At 36.1% G+C, this 22,864-nt stretch overlaps 1 protein-coding gene and 1 long non-coding RNA gene across 5 annotated transcripts in view; one reads left to right on the forward strand and one right to left on the reverse strand.

The window, feature by feature from the left end:
• Positions 1 to 22,864, forward strand: part of KCNU1 (potassium calcium-activated channel subfamily U member 1) — a 314,287-nt gene that overhangs the window by 193,580 nt on the left and 97,843 nt on the right. For all 4 annotated transcript variants that reach the window (XM_056813505.1, XM_056813504.1, XM_056813506.1 and 1 more), the window contains one exon: positions 5,203 to 5,320. In XM_056813505.1, the coding sequence (XP_056669483.1) occupies positions 5,203 to 5,320 (118 nt within the window). The remainder of the gene's footprint in view (positions 1 to 5,202; positions 5,321 to 22,864) is intronic.
• Positions 1 to 22,864, reverse strand: part of LOC107651093 (uncharacterized) — a 126,017-nt gene that overhangs the window by 15,760 nt on the left and 87,393 nt on the right. Inside the window, exon 2 of the long non-coding RNA XR_001627418.2 lies at positions 2,206 to 2,301. This is a non-coding gene — a long non-coding RNA (uncharacterized LOC107651093). The remainder of the gene's footprint in view (positions 1 to 2,205; positions 2,302 to 22,864) is intronic.

Here is a 22,864-nt window from a genome sequence, read left to right on the forward strand (position 1 = left end):
ATCCCTTTCCAAATCTAAACACACAGACTCTTAGCACACCTGTGTGATGCAATTACTGCTGATTAAAGCTGACAAATCGCAGATCCCATGGATGTCCCTTTTCTGTCAGAAGTCAGTTTTGACTCATTAGATGTTTCTATATGGATTAGAGCCTTTAGAAATGGTTACAACATCAAAAGGAGAGGCAACAGCAGAAGGCTTCTCTGGGGCTCTGTGACTGTCATTCTCAGGGATGAAGAGATCTGTGGGTTTGGAGGTTTGCCCCTTGCAGGCTTTCCCTCTGGACTTGTTAGAGCACATTGTGCCCTGCTCAGGACTGAGAGAGATAGTTTTGATTTTGATAAAGGAAGAGTATCAGGGAAGAAAGGCAGGAGGAATAGAAGAAAAAAGACAAACAAGGAAAGATGAGAGAGAGAGAGAGAGAGAGAGAGAGAGAGAGAGAGAGAGAGAGAGAGAGAGAGAGAGAGAGGGAGAGAGAGACAGAGAGAGACAGAGAGAGAGAGACAGAGAGAGAGAGACAGAGAGAGAGACCGAGAGAGACAGACAGAGACAGAGAGAGACAGACAGAGACAGAGAGAGAATTGGGAAGGAAAAGTAATATTTATTAAGTACCTATTCTATCAGAGGCACTGTGCTAAGCAAATTATAGGTATTTTCTCATTTGACTCTGATATCAACCCTGACAGGTAGGTGCTATTATTATTCCCATTTTACCTTTGAAGAAACCAAAGCAAGCACAGGATAAGTCACTTGTCTAGGATCACACATGTAAGTGGCCAAGTTAGGATTTAAATTTAGATTTTTCTGACTCCATGTCCAGGCCACTTAGTTATACTTTAAAAGATTTAGTTAATTAGGAAAAAAAAATCCTTATCTCTCCCTACCCCAATTTATTTATTTATATCTGGAGTGGTCTTACTATTATTTCTACTTTAGTTAGTGGGTTAGGGGTGATGGCTCCCCTTCGACTATGTTTTTTTTTTCATGGTTACAACTCTGCTCAGACAAGCTTTCTGGGCTGGGCCATCAAGAAGTTTGGCTTGCCAGGGTTTAAGTAGGCAGTCAACCAAGGCCCTGAGGAGTTAAAAGTGGGAATCAACTTCAAAAAGACTTCTCAGAGTATAACTCTTAGTGGATGAACACTTTTTATAGATGAGGTATTATTATCTTTATTTTACAGTTAAGTAGCTATTAGGTTAAGTTGAATATCAAAGGCTTCCTGGAGGAGGAAAAAAATCCATCACTGAACCAAGACAAGTCATAAGTCATTCTTTGTTTCCTAGAAACTATCATGCTCCTGATTTATGCTACCCAATTTAGCTTGGAGATGCTAAGTAGGAAAGACTATCACTGGGAACTAGGTGTCTTTGGTGCTGGATAAGATTATTTGATCAAAGTTTGGTAATTCGTGTGCTGATCAAATTAAGAGATAGGTCTTGGGATTCTGATGCTTTTCAAACTGAACTTGGCTTGTCTCTGAGTCTTAATATCCATACTCTTTCACAATCCCTAAACCTCCTTAATCTTATATTTCCAGTTCTTAATCAACTTCCAGTAGCAAGGCCATCTCTTATAGATTTGGGCATAAAAAATAAATTGAAATTCAAGATTTCCTTTCCTTCTCCAGGTAAAATCTAATAAAAATAAACTGTAAGGCAGCTTTGGTGGAGGATTATATTATATTATGTTATTATTTTTTACTTTGAAAATTGTCACTAAAGAGAAATGTAGTGCCTAAAAAGTATCTACATGAAACAGGGTTGGGAATTTCTGTTTCCCCAAGTTGCTTCCTAAGTCATTTCAGAGTTCCAGTTACCTAAAACACTGGGTTAGGAATAACCACCCTAATTATCTCTTCTTTAGGGATAGATTTGCTTTCAAGGACCATCTGGAGACTAAGGCACAAAATAGAATTATTTCCCATAAGCTCTGACAAAAAGCTAAAGGAATTCAGCAGTTTTTTCTGTAAAATATCTGAAGGTTTTAGTGGACTATAAGGGCAATATGATTAACAAGTATGACATGACAGCCAACAAAGGGAATACCTTCTCAAGCTGCATTAAAAGACATATAGACAGGCATATTATGTTGTCATGCGGCTAGAATGAGATAATAACAAAGAATTTAGCAAGCCTGAAAGCACTATATGAATATAAATTGTCATTATTATCATTTATTAATATCACTAACTTACAGTCACATTACCTTTAGTCTAGAAGTTACTTCATTCTTTGAATCTTCTACTTCATTTTTGCTGAGCTCAATCAATGTTTGTAGAGTAGCAATAAGTACAGGGGTATGCTGGTAAATATTTAACAACAAAAGATCACCAAGAAAAAAAAAACTATTCAGATATACTTTAAGTTTAACCTTTATTACTATGAGTTTCTTAAGTGCAAAAAATCAACAAAATAAATCATGTCTTGATTTGTCCAACGGAGCATAAGTGCTCACACTGGAAATTTAACAACTTGGCTAATTAGAACTGGCTTCAGCATACCCCTGGGCATAGATACCAGGAAAAAGTGGAGATTTTTGTACAGTTCTCAACTATACAGGGTAAGAAGCAGAGCTTAAGATGGAGTGTACAGAGAAGAAGAGCCAGATTGATAAAAGGTCTTGAATCTCTGCCATATGTGAGATTTAAAATAGTGAAGCCCATAAACTGTAGTGAGTTAAAATGGTGGAAAATATAAATTGTGATAGATATAAGAGAGGGTGAGTAAATTTGACTGCAGAAAATATGTTTCACTACGGTGTCTTGGTTTTTAAATCAAATATAAGGTGGTCACCAGGGAAATATTCCCAATTATTCAAATACCCAAGTCAACTGGGTTTTATAGAGATTTTTAATTAATAATATAATGAGGAATTAGAGAAAGAGAGAAAGAGTAGGAAAAGGAATAATTATGAAGGGCCTCAAGCCAATATGGCCTAGACCTGAGTCTTAAGAGAGAGAATCAGTCAGTCAGTCTTTTAACACTCACCACAAGGTCTGCCTAAACAAGGATTCTAGTGACACCAGGCCAGCTCCATCTCAGCTGACTTCACCAGAGAGCCTTCCAGCCAGAGACTGTTCCAAAAGGCCTCTCTCCAGAGCCTCCAGAGGGACAGAGTCCCCTTAGAGGAGCTCCAGCGAGACCTCCTTAGAGATTGTCCTCCAAGAGCTTCCCTTCTCCAGAGCCTCTCTCAAGAGATTCTTCCCAAGGGATCCTCATCAGAGATCCTCCAAAAGGAATTCCTCCAAAAGGATATATCCTCAAGAGATTCTGCTTTTTCTTATATAGGGGTTTTCCTCCCATGTCACCTCCCCTAAGTCCCTACATCTACCAATCACTGTAGATGCTTTCCAAAGGACTGCCCATCTAAATTCCTGCTAAGTCGACCAATCTCCTCAGTAAGTCTGAACTAGAGAAAACACAGCTGAGTCAACTAATCTCATCAAGAGAAAACTTGCCCGACCCTTTTAGGTACCTAGCATCTCATTGTATCAATTCTAAAAGGAGGCCTGGCTCAAAGAACTCCTTGCCCCACCATAAGCATGGATCCAAGTACTTTCTTTGTTTAGCAAGGAGTTTTCTGCCCTAAAGCAGTCCCAAGTAGGGATGGGGTAGATATCCTCCCATAGCAAGGAGTTTTCACATTCAAGTAGAGTTTTCACTATCTGGTAGGGAATTATTTCAAGTAGGGAATTGGAGGATTCCTCAATGTGGAGTAAAATTTTTAACATTCATAAGTCTGTGAAATTTTAAGGTTTACACATATGAGAAGCAGATGAAAGAACTGGGAATATTTTTATCTGGAGAAAAGAAGGCTGAGAGGTAGAGATTAAGAGAATAAATGCATTTACATATTTGAACCTAGAGACACAGTGAAGTATGGTGGTTAGAGCTCTGGACTTAGAATCAGGAATATGGAGGTTCAAATCTCACCTCAAGTTTACTGTGTGACACTTAAACTCTCTCTCTATTCCAATTTATTCATCTAGAAAATGAGTATTGAACACAGTACGTCCATGGTCTCTTAGTTTCTTTATAGCTCTAAATCTATGATTTGAAGGGTCCTTCTGTGGAAAAGAGATTAAAATTGAGTTGGGCCATAGAGGGCAAACATAGAAGTCCTGGGTAGAAGCTTTTGTTATTGTTGTTTAGTGGTTTTTCAATAATGTCCAACTGTTGTGACCCCTTTTTGTGTTTTCTTGGCAAAGATACTAGAGTAGATTGCCATTTGTTTCTCCAGCTTATTTTATGTATGAAGAAACTAAGGAAAACAGAGTTTAGTGCCTTGCCTAGATCACACAGCTAAGTGTCTGAGGCCAGATTTGAACTCAGATCTTCCTGACTCCAGGCCCAGCACTCTTATTTATTGCATAACCTAGCCTCCCTGGTTAAAAGTTACAAAGAGGAAAATTTAGTCAGGATATCAGGAAAAACTTTCAAACTGAAACGTAATCATAAATGGAGTGGGCTGCCTCAGTGGTATAACAGAAAAATCCTCTAAACTAAGATTGGATGACTACTTATGGGGTATATGATATTTGGGGTTCCTTTCCCTAAATTGTTGGATTATTTGGCCACTGAAGCCTCTTCCAACTATTACATTTTGTGGTTCTATAATTCTGTAACAATTTCAACTACCATAATATCTCTATAGCCCTTCCTTTACAATTAACAAAATATTTTTCTTAATGCAATAAAGTTAAGTGTATAAGAATATGTTAAGGAAAAGAAAAAACAAACAAACAAACCTTGATGGAGGATCAATCTACTGCATGAAATGAAGCATTAGATCTCCTACATTCTCTGGCCTACTTTATGAGCATTCCAAGAGTTAGCTATGGTTCCATCTCATCAGCATTCCAAATCTACAGTGCAGAGGTTCATAAAGTGTGTTCTAGAGAACTGGAGTTACTTTCAGGGGGGCCCTTGAAGTCAAAACTTAATACTACTAATTTGTTTTCATTTCTAATGTGTGTATAATTACTTATAGATCTCTCATTTAAAAAAAAAGCTCTTCAAGTAGGGGGTCTTTAATAATTTTTAAGAGTGTGAAAATGTCTTAAGACCAAAAATTTTGAGAATGCTGCTAGCAAAACACCACCTTTGCAAGGCTCTGAAGCAGCAGTGAGGCCATTGGTACCAGAAAATGAATTCCTTGGGGGGAAAGCTCTATAGATTCACTAATGTTGCTGTGTAATTTCAGGCATATCTCCTGGCAATATGAGACATTTTCACAATAAAAGGACCAACGAAATCAACATATTTGATTCTACAAAAATACTATCTAAACAGACTGCCCTCACACCAGACTTCATCATGAGGTAAGAGATTCAGAGAGAATTCTGGTCCCAAAGACAACTTTCATACCCCCAAATAGCAGGAAATAAAATAATTCTACTCTGTTAGAAATGTGGGGGAAGCTCCTTTAATCATTCTTATACTTAACAGTGCCATCAATACAAATCATCCCCACCCCTTATTCTTCACATTTAAATGAGTTCAGAAAACTTGAGCTTTTGCTTTTAGCAAATACACATGGGTTTCTAACTATATTCAACGTATATTTCATGAAAACCTAATAGGCTGTTTTCTAGGCCAGATTTTCCTTTAGGACCCCCTGGGTCAGTAATAATTTTCATCATTTCTTGTAAACAATTCCTATATTTTAAAATTCTTAGAATAAATATAGGTATGCTTCTCTGTATATTGGGAACACCCTCATTCCTTCATTGCTTTACTCATTCTTTATAATTATCTATTTTTAAAGACTTCAATTAATCAAAATTATTGCAATTACAAAGACAAAGAAGACATCAACTAATCAATCAATAAGTATTTATTAAGTTCTTGGTACATGACAGGCATTATGCTGGGAACTGGAGAGAGAAATAAAATGAATGAAACAAACTGTTACTCTTAAGATATTTATAGTCTTATGGAAAGAAAACAAAAAAGGATTACATATCCTAAGTAACTTACCCAGGGTCATCAAGTATTTCAGATCAGCTTTTAACTCAGATCTTCCAAACCTAGCTAGCTCTATGTCTATTTGAGGGGAATGTGTTATCAAAATAGACAGACAGACACAAGAAGACTCAGAATAAATACAAAATAAACATAAAGCAGTTTGAGAAGGGGTCACTAGTATCTGAGAAGTTTATGAAATGATTCACGGAGAAAGTGATGCTGGTCTAATGAATCTTGAAAGATGATTTGGAGGCAAGGTTTTGAAGAGTTTAAAAGCCAAGCAAAGAGGTTTACATTTTATTCTGGGGACAAAAGGAAGCCACTGGAGAGTGACATGGTCAGAACTTCACTTAAGGAAGATCCTTTTGGTATTAGTGTGTGGAACAAGGATTGGAGAGGGGGCACATTTGAGATCTAATAGAATAAAGGAGAGGAGAGGAGAGTACATTAGAGTATATACTATGGGATGGTACATTATGGTATGGCATGGTATAATATAGTATCATGTATATAGAGAGAGTTGCTAGCCCCACTTGAGGACCCCATACACCTCTGGTATTAGGGATCTCATCCACTTTTAAGGTTTGCTTTTTACCCAAATATTACTTGTGCCTCCCAGAAGCTGTAGCATGCCCAGGAGTGACACACCAGTAAAACCATCTCAGCAGATGGGCTGACTTGGGTTGAGGGTAACCATCAAGCCTCAAACCTGTCATTGATTAGGGGGATGCCTACCTCAAGCATATGAAGTCTTCCCCCAGAATAATTTGTTACAGTGCTCACGAAGGTAGCTGAAGCATGTGTATTAGAACAGTTAGGTTAGCTGAAGCAAGGGCACTTAGAAATTGGTCAGACTTCAAAGATATCAAGGTGATCCACAATATTCTGGGCCATGAGTAGTCATCAAAAGTCACTAGACTTTGTAAATACAATAGTCTCCTCCTCTAAACTTTCACATCTACCAATCACATCAAAGGCTTTTCTCCAGGACTGTCCATACTTTTAGTTCTCACCTTCTTTGATTAGATTTTTGAGTTACCTAGCAGTTCTTTGTTAAGTTCACCTTTTGTTAGTTACTTGACTTTTTTTTTTATTAATTTTACCTTTATAGTTACTTAACACCTTTTTGTATTAAGATCTAAAAATAGGCAGCGTAAAGTTCTAGCTTCACTATAAGGTGAGAACTAAGTACCTTCATTGTTCAATCAGGAGATTTGAACTTTATCTTCACCTAAAGTAAGGTTTAAGTAGGGTGGAGTAATTTAAAGTTTACAACTTCACTGATTCTGGAAGTGAGAGGGAGCATGAAGACTTTGTGCAACCCTGCCTCATTTAAGTCCAATTTACTTTCAAATCAAGACATCACCTGTGATGTCATTGATCCTCTTTGAAAATGAAGGGTGAACAACAGTATAATATAATATAGAACAGTACAGTCTAGTCTAATCTAGTCTAGGCCGGTCTAGACTAGTTCAAAACTAGAGCCATTTTAGCTACTTTATTTGCATGATTCCAATTTGCTTTCCACAATGGTTTTACTGATTCACAGCTTCACCAACAATGCACTGTTGTGCCAATCATCCCACTATCCTACAAACATTGACTATTCTAATATTTTGTTATCTTTGCCAATTTGCAAGATGTGAGGTAAAATCCCAAGATAGTTTTGGTTTGTATTTCTAATATTATTTTAGTAACATTCTTTCAGTTGGTTTCTATTAGTTTGACATATATATTTATATGAAAATATATATATGTTATATATACATGCATGCAGATAAATACACATGTATAAACAAACCCAAGTACACATTCTTTCTTAGGTCACATCTCTTGCACTAGCCAATCACTTCTCTTTTCCCTAACTTGACTCCTCAATGAAACAATTCAAGTCTACTCAGTCCTCTCTTGAATTCTTAGATGTCTTATAATTTCATCAGTCATTCCCAGCTAAGCCTCAACTGTGGATCACTCTCAGCATTCATCACCTTTGTTTCTGCATCCACATTGTTGAACAAAAGTGAAGAATTAACACAATTATTCTGACTGAGACCACTACAAACTAATGTTACCCAACTGCAACTGGGTTCTCACTCTTGCTAGACAATCTTGCTATACCTCTTTTATCAACTCTACCTCACTCTCCCCAGCAACTCTTCCAATCCTTTTCATCCCTCCTTAAACTCCCCATGGCTCATTCTCCCACTACTCTTCTGGCCTTATATATTACCTCTTCCTTTGCCTGTATCATTTGCTGAAGGGCCTTTATGCCTTACCAAAGCTAAAACTTCTCCTGATTAAGTGATTCCATTCCTCCCTCATCTCTTCCACCCTCATCTGTTCCAACAGTTTGTTCCCTCCTATCATTTTTTGTCACTTATTTTCTCATTTCTCTCCCATCTTTCTTCCCTTCCCCACCCAGAAGTTAAGAAATACAATAATCACTGCACATATAAAGTTATGTAGAAGATAATTTCATATCAGTAATAGCCCTCAAACAAGCAAGAAAAACATGTTTTAATCTAAACTCTGAATTCATCAATTCTGTCTCTGGAGGTGGATAACATTTTTCACCATGAGTTGTTTGGAATTATGGTGCATCATTGTTTTGAACAGATTTACTAAGTCAATCATAGACTTCATATGTCTTTACATAGTTTTTCATGTCTTTGTAATATTGCTGATACTATGTAAATTGTTCTCCTGGTACTGCTCAATTTGCTCTGCATCAGTTCTTATAAGCCTTTTCAGGTTTTTCTGAAACCATTTTCTTTATCTTCTTAAATCAAAATAATATTTCATCTAATTCATGTACTCATATTAGGATATTACTAATTCCTAGCTTTCCTATCTGACTGGTATCTGAGTCTTTTTTCTGGACCTTCACTCAGATCATAGCCTCTAACTGTAAGTGTCCCTCTGGGTTCTGAATCAGATCCTCTTCACTTTTCCCTTTATACTATTTCACTTAATGATCTCATAAGTTTACATGGATTTAATTACCATCTCTATGCTGACAATTCACAAGCCAGTTTATATGACCTTAACATCTCTGCTAACCCCCAGTCTCTCATCTCCAATTGCCATTTGGTTATCTCAAACTAGATGACCAGTAGATACTTTTTTTTTTTTAATATATTTTATTTGATCATTTCCAAGCATTATTCGTTAAAGACATAGATCATTTTCTTTTCCTCCCCCCCACCCCCCATAGCCGACGCGTAAGTCCACTGGGCATTAGATGTTTTCTTGATTTGAACCCATTGCTTTGTTGATAGTATTTGCATTAGAGTGTTCATTTAAAGTCTATCCTCTGTCATGTCCCCTCAACCTCTGTATTCAGGCAGTTGCTTTTTCTCGGTGTTTCCACTCCCATAGTTTATCCTTTGCTTATGAATGGTGTTTTTTTTCTCCTGGATCCCTGAAAGTTGTTCAGGGACATTACACTGCCCCTAATGGAGAAGTCCATTACGTTCGATTATACCACAGTGTATTAGTCTCTGTGTACAATGTTCTCCTGGTTCTGCTCCTCTCGCTCTGCATCACTTCCTGGAGGTTGTTCCAGTCTCCATGGAACTTCTCCACTTTATTATTCCTTTGAGCACAATAGTATTCCATCACCAACATATACCACAGTTTGTTCAGCCATTCCCCAATTGATGGGCATCCCCTCGTTTTCCAGTTTTGGGCCACCACAAAGAGCGCAGCTATGAATATTTTTGTACAAGTCTTTGTGTCCATTATCTCTTTGGGGTACAGACCCAGCAGTGCTATGGCTGGGTCAAAGGGTAGATATTCTTTTGTCGCCCTTTGGGCATAGTTCCAAATTGCCCTCCAGAATGGTTGGATCAGTTCACAACTCCACCAGCAATGAATTAATGTCCCTACTTTGCCACATCCCCTCCAGCATTCATTACTTTCCTTTGCTGTTATGTTAGCCAATCTGCTAGGTGTGAGGTGATACCTCAGAGTTGTTTTGATTTGCATCTCTCTGATTATAAGAGATGTAGAACACTTCTTCATGTGCTTGTTAATAGTTTTGATTTCTTTATCTGAGAACTGCCTATCCATTTCCCTTGCCCATTTATCAATTGGAGAATGGCTTGATTTTTTGTACAATTGATTTAGCTCATTATAAATATGAGTAATTAAACCTTTGTCAGAGGTTTCTATGAAGATTTTTTCCCAATTTGTTGTTTCCCTTCTGATTTTAGTTATATTGGTTTTGTTTGTACAAAAGCTTTTTAGTTTGATGTAGTCAAAATTATTTATTTTACATTTTGTGATTCTTTCTATATCTTGCTTGGTTTTAAAGCCTTTCCCCTCCCAAAGGTCTGACATGTATACTATTCTGTGTTTACCCAATTTACTTATGGTTTCCTTCTTTATGTTTAAGTCACTCACCCATTTTGAATTTATCTTGGTGTAGGGTGTGAGGTGTTGATCTATTCCTAGTCTCTCCCACACTGTCTTCCAATTTTCCCAGCAGTTTTTATCGAATAGTGGATTTTTGTCCCAAAAGCTGGGATCTTTGGGTTTATCGTATACTGTCTTGCTGAGGTCGTTTTCCCCCAGTCTATTCCACTGATCTTCCTTTCTGTTTCTTAGCCAGTACCAAATTGTTTTGATGACTGCTGCTTTGTAATATAGTTTGAGGTCTGGGACTGCAAGGCCCCCATCATATGTGTTTTTTTTCATTATTTCCCTGGATATCCTTGATCTTTTGTTCTTCCAAATGAACTTTGTTATGGTTTTTTCTAAATCAGTGAAGAAGTATTTTGGTAGTTCAATGGGTATGGCACTAAATAGATAAATAAGTTTGGGTAGGATGGTCATTTTTATTATATTGGCTCGTCCTATCCATGAGCAGTTAATGTTTTTCCAATTGTTCAAGTCTAGTTTTAGTTGTGTGGCGAGTGTTTTGTAGTTGTGTTCATATAGTTCCTGTGTTTGTCTTGGGAGATAGATTCCTAGGTATTTTATTTTGTCTAAGGTGATTTTGAATGGGATTTCTCTTTCTAGTTCTTGCTGCTGAGCTGTGTTGGAGATATATAGAAAAGCTGATGATTTATGTGGGTTTATTTTGTATCCTGCAACTTTGCTAAAGTTGTTGATTATTTCAATTAGCTTTTTGGTTGAATCTCTAGGATTCTTTAAGTAGACCATCATGTCATCCGCAAAGAGTGATAACTTGGTCTCCTCCTTGCCTATTCTGATGCCTTCAATTTCTTTATCTTCTCTAATTGCTACTGCTAGTGTTTCTAGTACAATGTCAAATAGTAGAGGTGATAATGGGCATCCTTGTTTCACTCCTGATCTTATTGGGAATGCATCTAGTTTATCCCCATTGCAGATGATATTAGCTGTTGGTTTTAGATATATACTGTTTATTATTTTTAGGAATGACCCTTCTATTCCTATGCTTTCTAGTGTTTTTAATAGGAATGGGTGTTGTATTTTATCAAAGGCTTTTTCTGCATCTATTGAGATAATCATGTGGTTCTTGCTAGTTTGCTTGTTGATGTGGTCAATTATGTGGATGGTTTTCCTAATGTTGAACCAGCCCTGCATCCCTGGTATGAATCCTACTTGATCATGGTGAATGATCCTTCTGATCACTTGCTGGAGTCTTTTTGCTAGTATCCTATTTAAAATTTTTGCATCTATATTCATTAGGGAGATTGATCTATAGTTTTCTTTCTCTGTTTTTGACCTGCCTGGTTTTGGAATCAGTACCATGTTTGTGTCGTAAAAGGAGTTTGGTAGAACTCCCTCTATGCTTATTATGTCAAATAGTTTGTATAGTATTGGGGTTAACTGTTCTCTGAATGTTTGATAGAATTCACAGGTGAATCCCTCAGGCCCTGGGGATTTTTTCTTAGGAAGTTCTTTGATGGCTTGATGGATTTCAATTTCTGATATGGGATTATTTAAGAATTCTATTTCCTCTTCTGTTAGTCTAGGCAGTTTGTATTTTTGTATATATTCATCCATTTCTCCTAAATTGGTGTATTTATTGCCATATAATTGGGCAAAGTAATTTCTAATGATTGCCTTAATTTCCTCCTCATTGGAGGTGCTGTCCCCCTTTTCATCTTTAATGCTGTGAATTTGCTTTTCTTCCTTCCTTTTTTTAATTAGATTGACCAGTACTTTGTCTATTTTGTTTGTTTTTTCAAAGTACCAGCTTCTTGTCTTATTTATTAAATCAATAGTTCTATCACTTTCGATTTTATTAATTTCTCCCTTAATTTTTAGGATTTCTAATTTGGTTTTCTGCTGGGGGTTTTTAATTTGATCGCTTTCGAGTTTTTTCAATTGCATTTCCAATTGATTGATCTCTGCTCTCCCTTGTTTGTTAATATGAGCTTTCAGGGATATGAATTTGCCTCTGATTACCGCTTTGGCTGCATCCCAAAAGGTTTGAAAGGATGTTTCGCCATTGTCATTTTCCTTGATGAAATTATTAATTGTTTCTATGATTTCTTCTTTAGCTAAACGGTTTTGGAGTATCATATTGTTTAATTTCCAATTGGTTTTAGATTTGGTTTTCCATGTACCATTACTAATCATTATTTTTATTGCCTTGTGATCTGAGAAGGCTGCATTCATTATTTCTGCTTTTTTGCATTTGTGTGCTATGTTTCTGTGACCTAATGTATGGTCAATTTTTGTGAATGTGCCATGTGGTGCTGAGAAGAAGGTGTATTCCTTTTTATCCCTATTTATTTTTCTCCATATGTCTATTAATTCTAATTTTTCTAAGATTTCATTCACTTCTTTTACCTCTTTCTTATTTATTTTTTGATTTGATTTAACTAAATTTGATAATGGTTGGTTTAAGTCTCCCACTAGTATGGTTTTATTGTCTATTTCTTCCTTCAATTCTCCTAGTTTCTCCATTAGAAATTTGGGTGCTATATTATTTGGTGCATACATGTTGATTAATGATATTTCCTCATTGTCTAGAGTCCCTTTTAACAAAATATAATTACCTTCCCTATCCCTTTTGATCAGGTCTATTTTTGCATTGGCTTTATCAGATATCATGATTACCACTCCTGCCTTCTTTCTATCAGTTGAGGCCCAGAAGGTCTTACTCCATCCTTTAATTCTGACCTTGTGGGTGTCAACCCGCCTCATGTGTGTTTCTTGAAGACAACATATGGTAGGGTTTTGGATTCTAATCCATTCAGCTATTCGTCTACGTTTTATGGGTGAGTTCATCCCATTCACGTTCAAAGTTATGATTGTCATTTGTGGACTCCCTGGCATTTTGATTGCCTTCCCTAATTCTAACCTTTTCTTCTTCGGCTCTACCTTTTAGTCCAGTGATTTACTTTGAATCAGTCCCCCTTGTCCCCTCCCTTGATGTTTCCCTTTTTTGTCCCTCCCTTTTTGTTCCCTCCCCCTCCCCCCTCTCTTTCCCTCCCTTTTTGTTCTCCCTCTCCCCCTCCCCCCCTTGGTTTTCCCTTCTCCTTACCCTTGTTGGGTAAGATAGAATTCAAGATCCCAATGGATCTGGATGTTTTTCCCTCTCAGAGTTGATTTCCCTGAGATTGAGGTTTAAGTAACCCCCCCCCCTCTCTTCCTCTCCTTCTTATAGGAGTTTTCTTCCCCTCCCCTTCCCCTGTGAATCTTTGTGTGAGAACCATTATTCTATTTGGTCTTTCTTTACCCCCTATTTATACATTACATTTTCCCCACATATTAGTATACATAGGTTGATATAAATGTAGTCCTTATAGAAGAGAGTTTGAGTAAAAGAAGATAACATTTTTCCCCTTTCCTTAATATTTACCTTTTCAGGTATTCCTTGCTCTTTGATTTTTGGTATCAAACTTTCCACAGAGCTCTGGTCTTTTCTTTGCAAAAAGTTGGAAGTCTTCTATTTTGTTGAATGCCCATACTTTCCCTTGGAAGTATATAGTCAGTTTTGCTGGGTAGCTGATTCTTGGTTGGAGACCCAGCTCTCTTGCCTTTCTGAAGATCATGTTCCATGCCTTACGATCATTCAGCGTAGAACTTGCAAGGTCTTGTGTGACCCTGATTGGCATTCCTTTATATCTAAATTGTCTTTTTCTGGCTTCCTGTAGGATTTTTTCTTTTGTTTGATAGCTTTGGAATTTGGCAATTACATTCCTGGGAGTTGTCTTTTGGGGGTTTAGTGTAGAAGGTGTTCTGTGAGCTCTGTCAGTGGATGTATTGCCCCCTTGTTCTAGAATCTCTGGGCAATTTTCTTTGATTATATCTTGTATCACCATGTCCAGTTTGGTGTTTATTTCTGGCTTTTCTGGGAGTCCAATTATTCTTAAATTTTCTCTTCTCCCCCTGTTTTCCAGATCTATCACCTTGTCGGTGAGATATTTTATGTTCTCTTCTAATTTCTTGGTGTTTTGGCTTTGCTTTATTAGTTCTTGCTTTAAAGCCTGGTTTTCTTTTACAGTTTGGTCAAACTGGTTTTGTAGATGCGTGAATTTCTTTTGCATCATTTCCCACTTTTCCTCCCAGAGGGCTTCCATCTTTTTGGTCCTTTCTGATTCAAATTCTTCATGTGTTTGTGGAGAGTTTCTATTTCCTTTGGAAGATTTTGGAGAATTTTCTTGTATATCTTCTTCTATCTGCTCTGTATTTTGTATTTTGGCTCCATAGAATGTGTCCAGAGTCGCCCCTTTCTTCTTATTTTTCTTGGTATTTTGGGGCTTCTGTGCTTCTGTGGAGTTTGTCATCTCTGAACGTGGAGGATTGGCTTTTCTTGTCTTTGTCTGGTGATCAGAGGCTTTAGTCCTGGGCAGATGTTGGTTCTATGAGCGTTCCCTGGGTTAAACTGAATATGCCTCACTGGAACTGGAATGGAAGGGTCGGACCACGAGGCCACACTCTCCCCCTGGCTCGATTTCCGGAAGTTGCCTTCAGAATCCCTGGCCGTGAGGCTGTTTAGTCAGCCTGCGGGGGGATGGGCTGCCGCTTCCCCAAGCTCCGAGAGCACAGACTTTCACTGAGACTTGGATAGCAGGATCCAGCCCGTGAGGCTGTCTTGCCCTCCCTGAGGGTTGCTGTTGTTTTGACCAGCTCTCTGCAGCGGAAGCCCCAGGCAGTAACTTTCACCCGGACTGGGACTTGGGTAGAAGACCCTGAGGGTTGTTGTTCCTCAGACCCTGCTCTCTGAGCCTGGCGTGGCTGCCGCTTCCGGGAGCCTTGGACTCTGCGCTCCTACCCCTGAGGTCCGAGGGATCTCGGGTTCTGGCTTTTAAGGGGAGCCGTACCTTTTGAACCGGGTCCAGGTCCAGGAGGAGGGTTCCCAGGGTCTGTGCTGTTGATCGTTTTGAATTTCGGCGCCTTAGGAGCTTCTAGTTTGAGATCGGTCGGGAAGGGTTTTCCGGAGATCTGAACTTCAGCTTTCTCTAAGCCGCCATCTTAACCGGAAGCTTCGACCAGTAGATACTTTAAACACAACATGTTCTAGACAGAACCTGGCATCTTTCCTCTACAACCCCCCACTCTATCTTATTCTTTCTATTATGGTAGAGGGCAACAACATTCGGCTAGTACCTCAGACTAGCAACCTAGGAGTCATCCTCCACTCTGCACTTTTTCTTTCTTGCCCTGCTCCAGATATATGATCATTTATCAAGGCCCTTATACATCCTTATACATCCCTTCTTTCCTAGGATATGGCCACCTCTTTAGTGGAGGTCCTTATCATCTCTTCGCTGGATTATTGCACTATCCTTCTGGTGAGTCTGCCTACCTCATCTCTCCCCACTCCTATCCATCCTACATTCAGACACTAATGTGATTTTCCTAAAGCACAAGTCAGATCAAGCTACCTCTCCCTACTCAATAAACTCCAATGACTCCCTATTATCTCCAGATTCGAATAAAAAATGTCCCACTTAGAGTTCAAAGCTTTTAAGTCTTAACCCCCATCTAATTTCCAGTCTCCTTAGATTCTGCTTCCTACCACTCACACTTCTTTCTAGTCCCCAAATACGAGCTCTATCTCTGAGATCTAAGCATTTTGTCTGGCTGTACTCCATGCCTAAAATGCTCTCTTTTCTCCCATCTGCTGACTTCCCTAGCTTCCTTCAAGTCCCAATTAAAATCTTATTTTTTATAGGAAGCCTTTCCCAGCCCCTCTCAATTCTAGTGACTCCCCTTTGTTACTTGTTTCTTATTTACCCTGAATATTGTTTATTTGTATATATTTTTTAAATTATTGTTTCCTTCATTAAATCACAAACTCTTTGAGTACAGGGGCTACTTTTTGTTTCTTTGTTTATCCTCAGTGCTTAAAACTGCCTGTCAAATAGTAGTTACTAAATCATTCATTAATAATAGATTAATTACTACATATACATATGTGTTTTAAATATAATTATATATATATAATATATTTGTAATTTTTGTTCACTTTGTCATGTTCATCTCTTCTGGACCCCATTTGTGGTTTTCTTTGCAAAGATAATGGATTTGTTTGTCATTTCCTTCTCCAACTAATTTTACAGTTGAAGAAACTGAGGCAAACAAGGTTAAATGGCTTGCCCATGGTCACAGAGCTAGTAAGTGTAATCATTTACACACATTGGATATAAGAACCTTATCAGAAAAATTTACTACAAAGATTTTCCCTCCATTTCATCACTTATCCTTATCCTAGGATCATTAATTTAGCTTATGTAGACATTTTTCAGTTTCATGTAATTTGAATTTTTTATTTCAAATTGTATAATTATCTTTATTGTTTGTTTCACCAAATATCAAGTGGTGGTCTATGTCTAATTTCTTGAAATAATTTTTCCCAAGTTTTTTAGCTGATTTAAAAAAAATCAAATAGAGAGTTATTTCCTAAGGAATGTTTTCTAGGTTTTTTAATTCCATAGTTTCTTATTATCTTTTATCTAGTCTATTGCATTATTCCATATCTTTCTTTTTTGCAGTACTAAATGGTTTTGATTATTTCTACTTCATAATATAGTTTTAATTCTAAAAGTATAATTTTCCCTTTAATCTACCTTTTTTCCTAATTTCCCTTGATATCTTATATCTTTTACTTTTTTTAATTAACTTTACTTTATTCAGCTCTGTCAAGTATCCCTTTTACAATGTGATTGGTTTGGCCATTAAAATGGTGGTAGAACTTATATCTTTTTAAGTGGCTTTATTTTGTTTTTATTAATTTCTTTTAGGCAAACTTTGTAATTGAATCTATAAAAATAATTTTTGTGCTTTCTGGGCTTTGGTAGATTTATCCTCAGATATTTTATTCATTTTGTACTTTTATGGAATGGTATTTTCCTTTTCAATATATTCTCTTGATGTTTTTACAACTCTTGCTATTATAAAGAAATGCTGCCTATATTTGAGGTCTGTTTTTTTAGCCTGTGGCATTATTGAAGCTATTAATTGTTTGATTCAGTACTTTTGCTGATTCCTTAGGATTTTCTAAGTAAAGCATCATGTCATTAGCAAGTAGGGATAGTTTTATCTCCTTTTATCTTTTCATCTTAAATTTATCTTCTTATTGCTATTTCTAGTATTTCTGTTTAATATCAAATAATAATGCATAGAATAGGCAACTTTGTTTATTCTTGTGTTTCCTGGGGAAAAATGTCTTTTGCATCCTCATTGTATGTGATGCTTACTTTTGGTTTTAGATAGAAACATTTTTATAAAATTAAAAAGGTCTCCTTTTTCCTTTACTTTGTAAGGTTCTATACATGAATGGATATTGTACACTATTAAAGACTTTATTCTACATCTATTGAGCTAATGGAGTTGTTTTGGAAATATTTTTTAATTTGAATAATTCTGTTTATTGTTTTTCTAATGATGAATCATGTTCATATTTTTTGCTGTAAATCTGACTTTTCATTATCAATGATTTTGTAAATGATTCACTGTAGTCTAGGACAAGATTTTAATACATTTCAGAATCAACATTAAATATTAGTGATATTGAAACATAATTTTCCTTCTCTGCTTCATTCTGTGCATTAGGACTATCTTTGTAGAACAAAATAATTTCATAGAATCTTTTATTCAATTTTTAAAAACAGTTATATACTGTGGTTACTAATTATTCCTTAAAAGCTTAAAAGTTTTTTTAATCAATCAGGACTTGTATTTCTTTTGTAGGTAGTCACTTTTTCTGAGATTAGATTATTTATAATGTCTTTGAGAATTTGTTCTTTCCTTTATTTTGCTATATTTTTAAAGGTATTCCATTTTTGGTGTGTATTCCTGGTTTTTGTAGCATCTAACTGTATATAGTAGATTCAAACAATTATTTTTAATTCTTATTATTTTGTTCTGATTTTACCTTGTTCATTTACTATTGTATTGATTTAGTTTTCTGCCCTCTTTTTATCATATTGGCAAAATGTTAATCAATTTTTTTAGTCTTTTCTTAGAACAAGATTTTAGTTTCATTTACCATTTCTATAGTATTGGTTTTGTTTTTATTTTGGTTTCCAGTTTATTCATTTATCTTCTATTTTTAAAAATCCCCTTCTTCATGCTTAATTTGTTTATTGACTTTCCAATTTTTTAGCATATTATTACCATTAATCCTTTCCTTTTCTCTTTGTTAATTTATGCATGTAAGGATATCATTTTCCCCTGTAGACTGTTTTGGCTGCATTCCAGAAATTTTGATATTTTATTTTATCATTATCATTTTTCCATGTAACTATTCATTGTTTATGTGGCTTGTTCTCTGACCCACTCATTATTTAGGATTTCATTGGTAAGTTTCCATTTGGTTCAATGTCTTTTGTTTATGGCCCTTGAACTGATTACTATTTTTATTGCATTATGGTCTCTAAAAGACAAGTCTATTATTTTAGACTTTTAAATTTGTTTGTAGTAACTCTATACCTTAATTACTAATCAGTTTTTGTAAAGGTTCCATGTAGTACTAAGAAATACATTTTTCCTTAGCAGTCCCATTTAAAGATGGTATAAGATTGTTAGGTCTGGTTTCTCAAGCAATTTATTACATTTCATCATTTTTCCTGTTATTAATTTTTTTCAGTTTTGTCTTAACAGAGAAAGATGCATTGAAACCCCATACCTCTATTTTTGTTATGTGTTCTTATAATTAAATTAGTTTTTAATGAATACATATCTTAAAACATTGAGTACATGTTTAATATTAATATTTCTTCTTTATAATTTCTTACAACTGATTTATCTCTTTTTATGTTGTCAATTTTTATTTATGCATAGCATAATTGTGACTTCTGCTTTGGGGGAATTCATTTGATAGATGCATAACAAATTTTGATCCACTTCCTCAATTTGATTCTGTGTTGTTTTGCTTTGTTTTATGTTGTTGCTATTTGTTTATTTTTTAGATGTATTACTTGTAAGCAACAAATAGGGGTTTGTCAACAAATAGGGGTTTGCTTTCTTATCAATTTTTCACTTTTTCATTTTATTGGATTATTTAATCCATTCACATTTAAAGTTATAACATAAGTTTGTTTTCCTGTATTTGTTTCTATTTTTTTTAAATAGGATTATACTTCTTCCTCTGTAAAGACATTGCTTTGTCTCTTCAATTATTGATTAGATGTGTAAGATGCCAAGGTTATCCACCACACTCTTGAGACATTACTAGTTTTCCTCACTTTTATCTTGCCACTGGATTTCAATGACTCTGGAAGAGAAAGTGAAGCTTGACAGCTTTGTGGAAATTCAACTCTGACCTTCTTAAATCCAAATCACTTGCAAGTCAAGACACAACCTGTGATGTCACTGGTCCTATAAAAATGAATAATGAAAGACATAGAAGGGACTTATCTAACTCTGAGTCTCTGTTTATGTCTTTGATTATTTAAATTTGGTGGGTACTAGAGTGGCTGCTAGACTCACATCAAAGACTAGAGTTGAGATATATACAGTGTTGAACTCCACAGATGACCAATCAACATTTGTCCCTGAGCCTGTGTGTTAACCAACTCTTGTCCAAACTAGAAGGAAGAAATAATGGCTTGGAATCCTGGGGAACTCCTGACCATTTACCCAACTTGCTTTGTAGGAATCATCCCATTCTGGTTATAGTTATTTCTTTAGAAGGAAAATCTGTCCTTTTTATCTGTTAACCATTTCTATGAGAATAGAAGTATATTAATATTTCTTCCCATAGATCCTTTGCATAGATTTCCAAAAAAAGTATTCTTTCTCTAACAATGACAATAAAGGAATCATTATAAAAAGTCATGATTGACCTCCTTGAGCTAACCTTAAATTTTAGGAACATCTCTAAGATATCCCACTTTCTCTGAATGCATTAATTTGTATCAGTCATCTATGTAAATAGAATTTATAGTAGTTTAAAAATTCAGTTCAAATAAACAAGGCTTTTTGTGCATCTGGCATGTACAAGGAATTGCTATCAGCATTGGGAATGCAAAATTTAAACAAGTCCCAGCTCTCAAAGAATTTACATTTTTAGACTGGAGAAGAAGCATGTATGAAACTAATGTTGACACAGGCTAGAATGTAAACAAGTGCTCAGGAGAGAAAGTAAAACAGATCCAAAGAAGAGTAGCTCACATCCAACTAGAACCACCAGAGAAAGACTGAGGAAAGATTCACCTAAACTGAGTTTTGCAGGAAACAATGGATTTCAACAGGGAAAAAAGTATGAGTTTATCTTACATCAGAGGTAACATGAGAAAGCATTTGAAAGCTGAAGAAAATATGATAACAGCAAGGAATCACATCTCTGATGGGCTGGCACATAGAGAACATATTAGAAGAGATGAAACTATTTTCTATATGCTGCTTCATATGAAACATTTTACTTATATAATTTCATCTTACCTTATAGGAATTCTGTGAGATAGGTGTTAGATACATCCTTATCCCCTCTATGCAAATGAAACTTTCTGCAGCTAAGTAATTTGCCCACAGCATGCAGCTAATAAGTATGAGACTCAATGTCTGAATCTTCTGATTTCAACTCCAGTCCTTATTTTCCTGTACTATAATCTCATATTTGGGATGTGAGGCCATTTGGTCCAGAGTTTCCCAACTTGTTCCACATATATGAAAAGAGGGCATTTAGTTTTTGATGAAATATATTCTGACTCGTGTAGGAAGAACTTGAAGAAATTACCGTCTTCTGAGACTGTCTCCCCACCTTTTCTTAGAATTTCAGTTTATTTTTTCCCAAGAGACAATGTGGAGCCACCAAAATTTTAGAGCACAGGACAGGAACAGTTGAAATATGACAAAATGGCCGAATTAGGATTACTTTAGCTGTTCTCTAGAAGTGGTTCCTATAGTAGGTTGCCAACATCTCAGAATCACAGGAAAATTGGCTATTGGTGAAAGGGTTTATGAAAATTGATTTTTAGTCTAGTGCCCTCCATGACCCTTTACCAGCTCAGTGCTATTTGGCATTATAAAGATGAAGCATAAACTAGATTTCTGGGTAGCTTTACAACCCAGAAATAGTCTCCAGCTCATGCACACTATTCAGACAACATAATGTTGTTCATTGTGTCTACTCCACAACCAATTAGGTCAGCTGTAAATATTGGAATTGCTTGGTAAACATGCTGGTAGATTGTGCTGACTTGTTAATATAAGTGAAAATGTAATTAGATTTATAACACTTTTTTCTTAACCATAATTTACAACAACAACAACAGGAAAAAAAATCCTCTTGGAACCTGCTGAAATATCATTATTAAAATGCACATGAAAAGTCAATTATGCCAGAGGGAGGTATTTAAGAGAAGTGAGTTTCTATTCTCTGGGATTACACCGTGGGGATTGCATAGTTCTAATTTATTTTTACCCTCAGATCTTTGTTGCTGCCAAATGAAAAGGAACAGATATTTTACTTATTTCATTTTGAAATTCCACTGATGAAAATGCCAGAGTAAACTAAATAACCCTTCTTGCTACAAATCTCCTTGCTCTGTTCTTATGAATGCCCCAGGGAGGACACTGGTGGGAGTTTTGGCATGCTTTGTCATCTGAGATAGGTATTCCTTGCTAAAAATGGCAAATGTTTATAGAATCACATTGCCAGAGCAATGGAGCTTGAAGGTCATCATTGGACTTTAGAACTGATGGGAAGCTTTTAGAGTATCTAGTCCAATTCTAACTCCCCTTTGCCAGTTTACAGATGAGGAAAATATAGCTTATTAACAGGAATTGACGGGCTCAGTGTCACACAACCTAACAATAGGAGAGCTAGTAGCAGAACCAGGGATGTTCTGGTAAAATTTTAAGAACCAGTTCTTCCAAAGGTGGGAAGAAAAATCATAGGGCACACTTTTAAGCTTAAAATCTTCATTACTGGTATTTTTTACATCACATGAGTCTAGGTAATCAGAACAATAATCTAGACCCTGATCTGTAGTTTGCTGATGTCTGAAATGAAAATTATTTCACTGAAATTTAACAATTAGCTCTCACAAGCTAACATGGACTGCTTTCATCACACACTTGATTAGAATATAGATCTTCTATAGAATTCCTAGTTCAGTGGTTTTCTCACTAACTCCTTCTGCTACCTTTTTACCTAGTCCAACCCTGCTACTATATACAAAAGATGGGTTTAAGATTCAAAGTTTATAGCACATGATCTGGGATACACAACAAATGAGTGACAATGCCATGCTTTAAAATCCAGGCATCCTGTCTCTGAGTCCACTAAACTAATGCTCCTAATGATGTTTTTTCAATAAATACAAGTTCCTTGAGGGTAGCAGATTTTATTTTGTCTTCATATCCTTAAAGCTTACCATTTTCATGCATATAATTTGTGCTTAAAATGTTTACTCAGTTGAAATACAGAATATTATTTTATAAAGAATTTTCCATCGAACTCACTGAAACCTACAACAAAATGATAGTTTGAAGATAAAATTTAA

Source organism: Monodelphis domestica, chromosome 1 (genome assembly GCF_027887165.1).
Source record: "Monodelphis domestica isolate mMonDom1 chromosome 1, mMonDom1.pri, whole genome shotgun sequence".
Lineage (NCBI taxonomy): Eukaryota > Metazoa > Chordata > Mammalia > Didelphimorphia > Didelphidae > Monodelphis > Monodelphis domestica.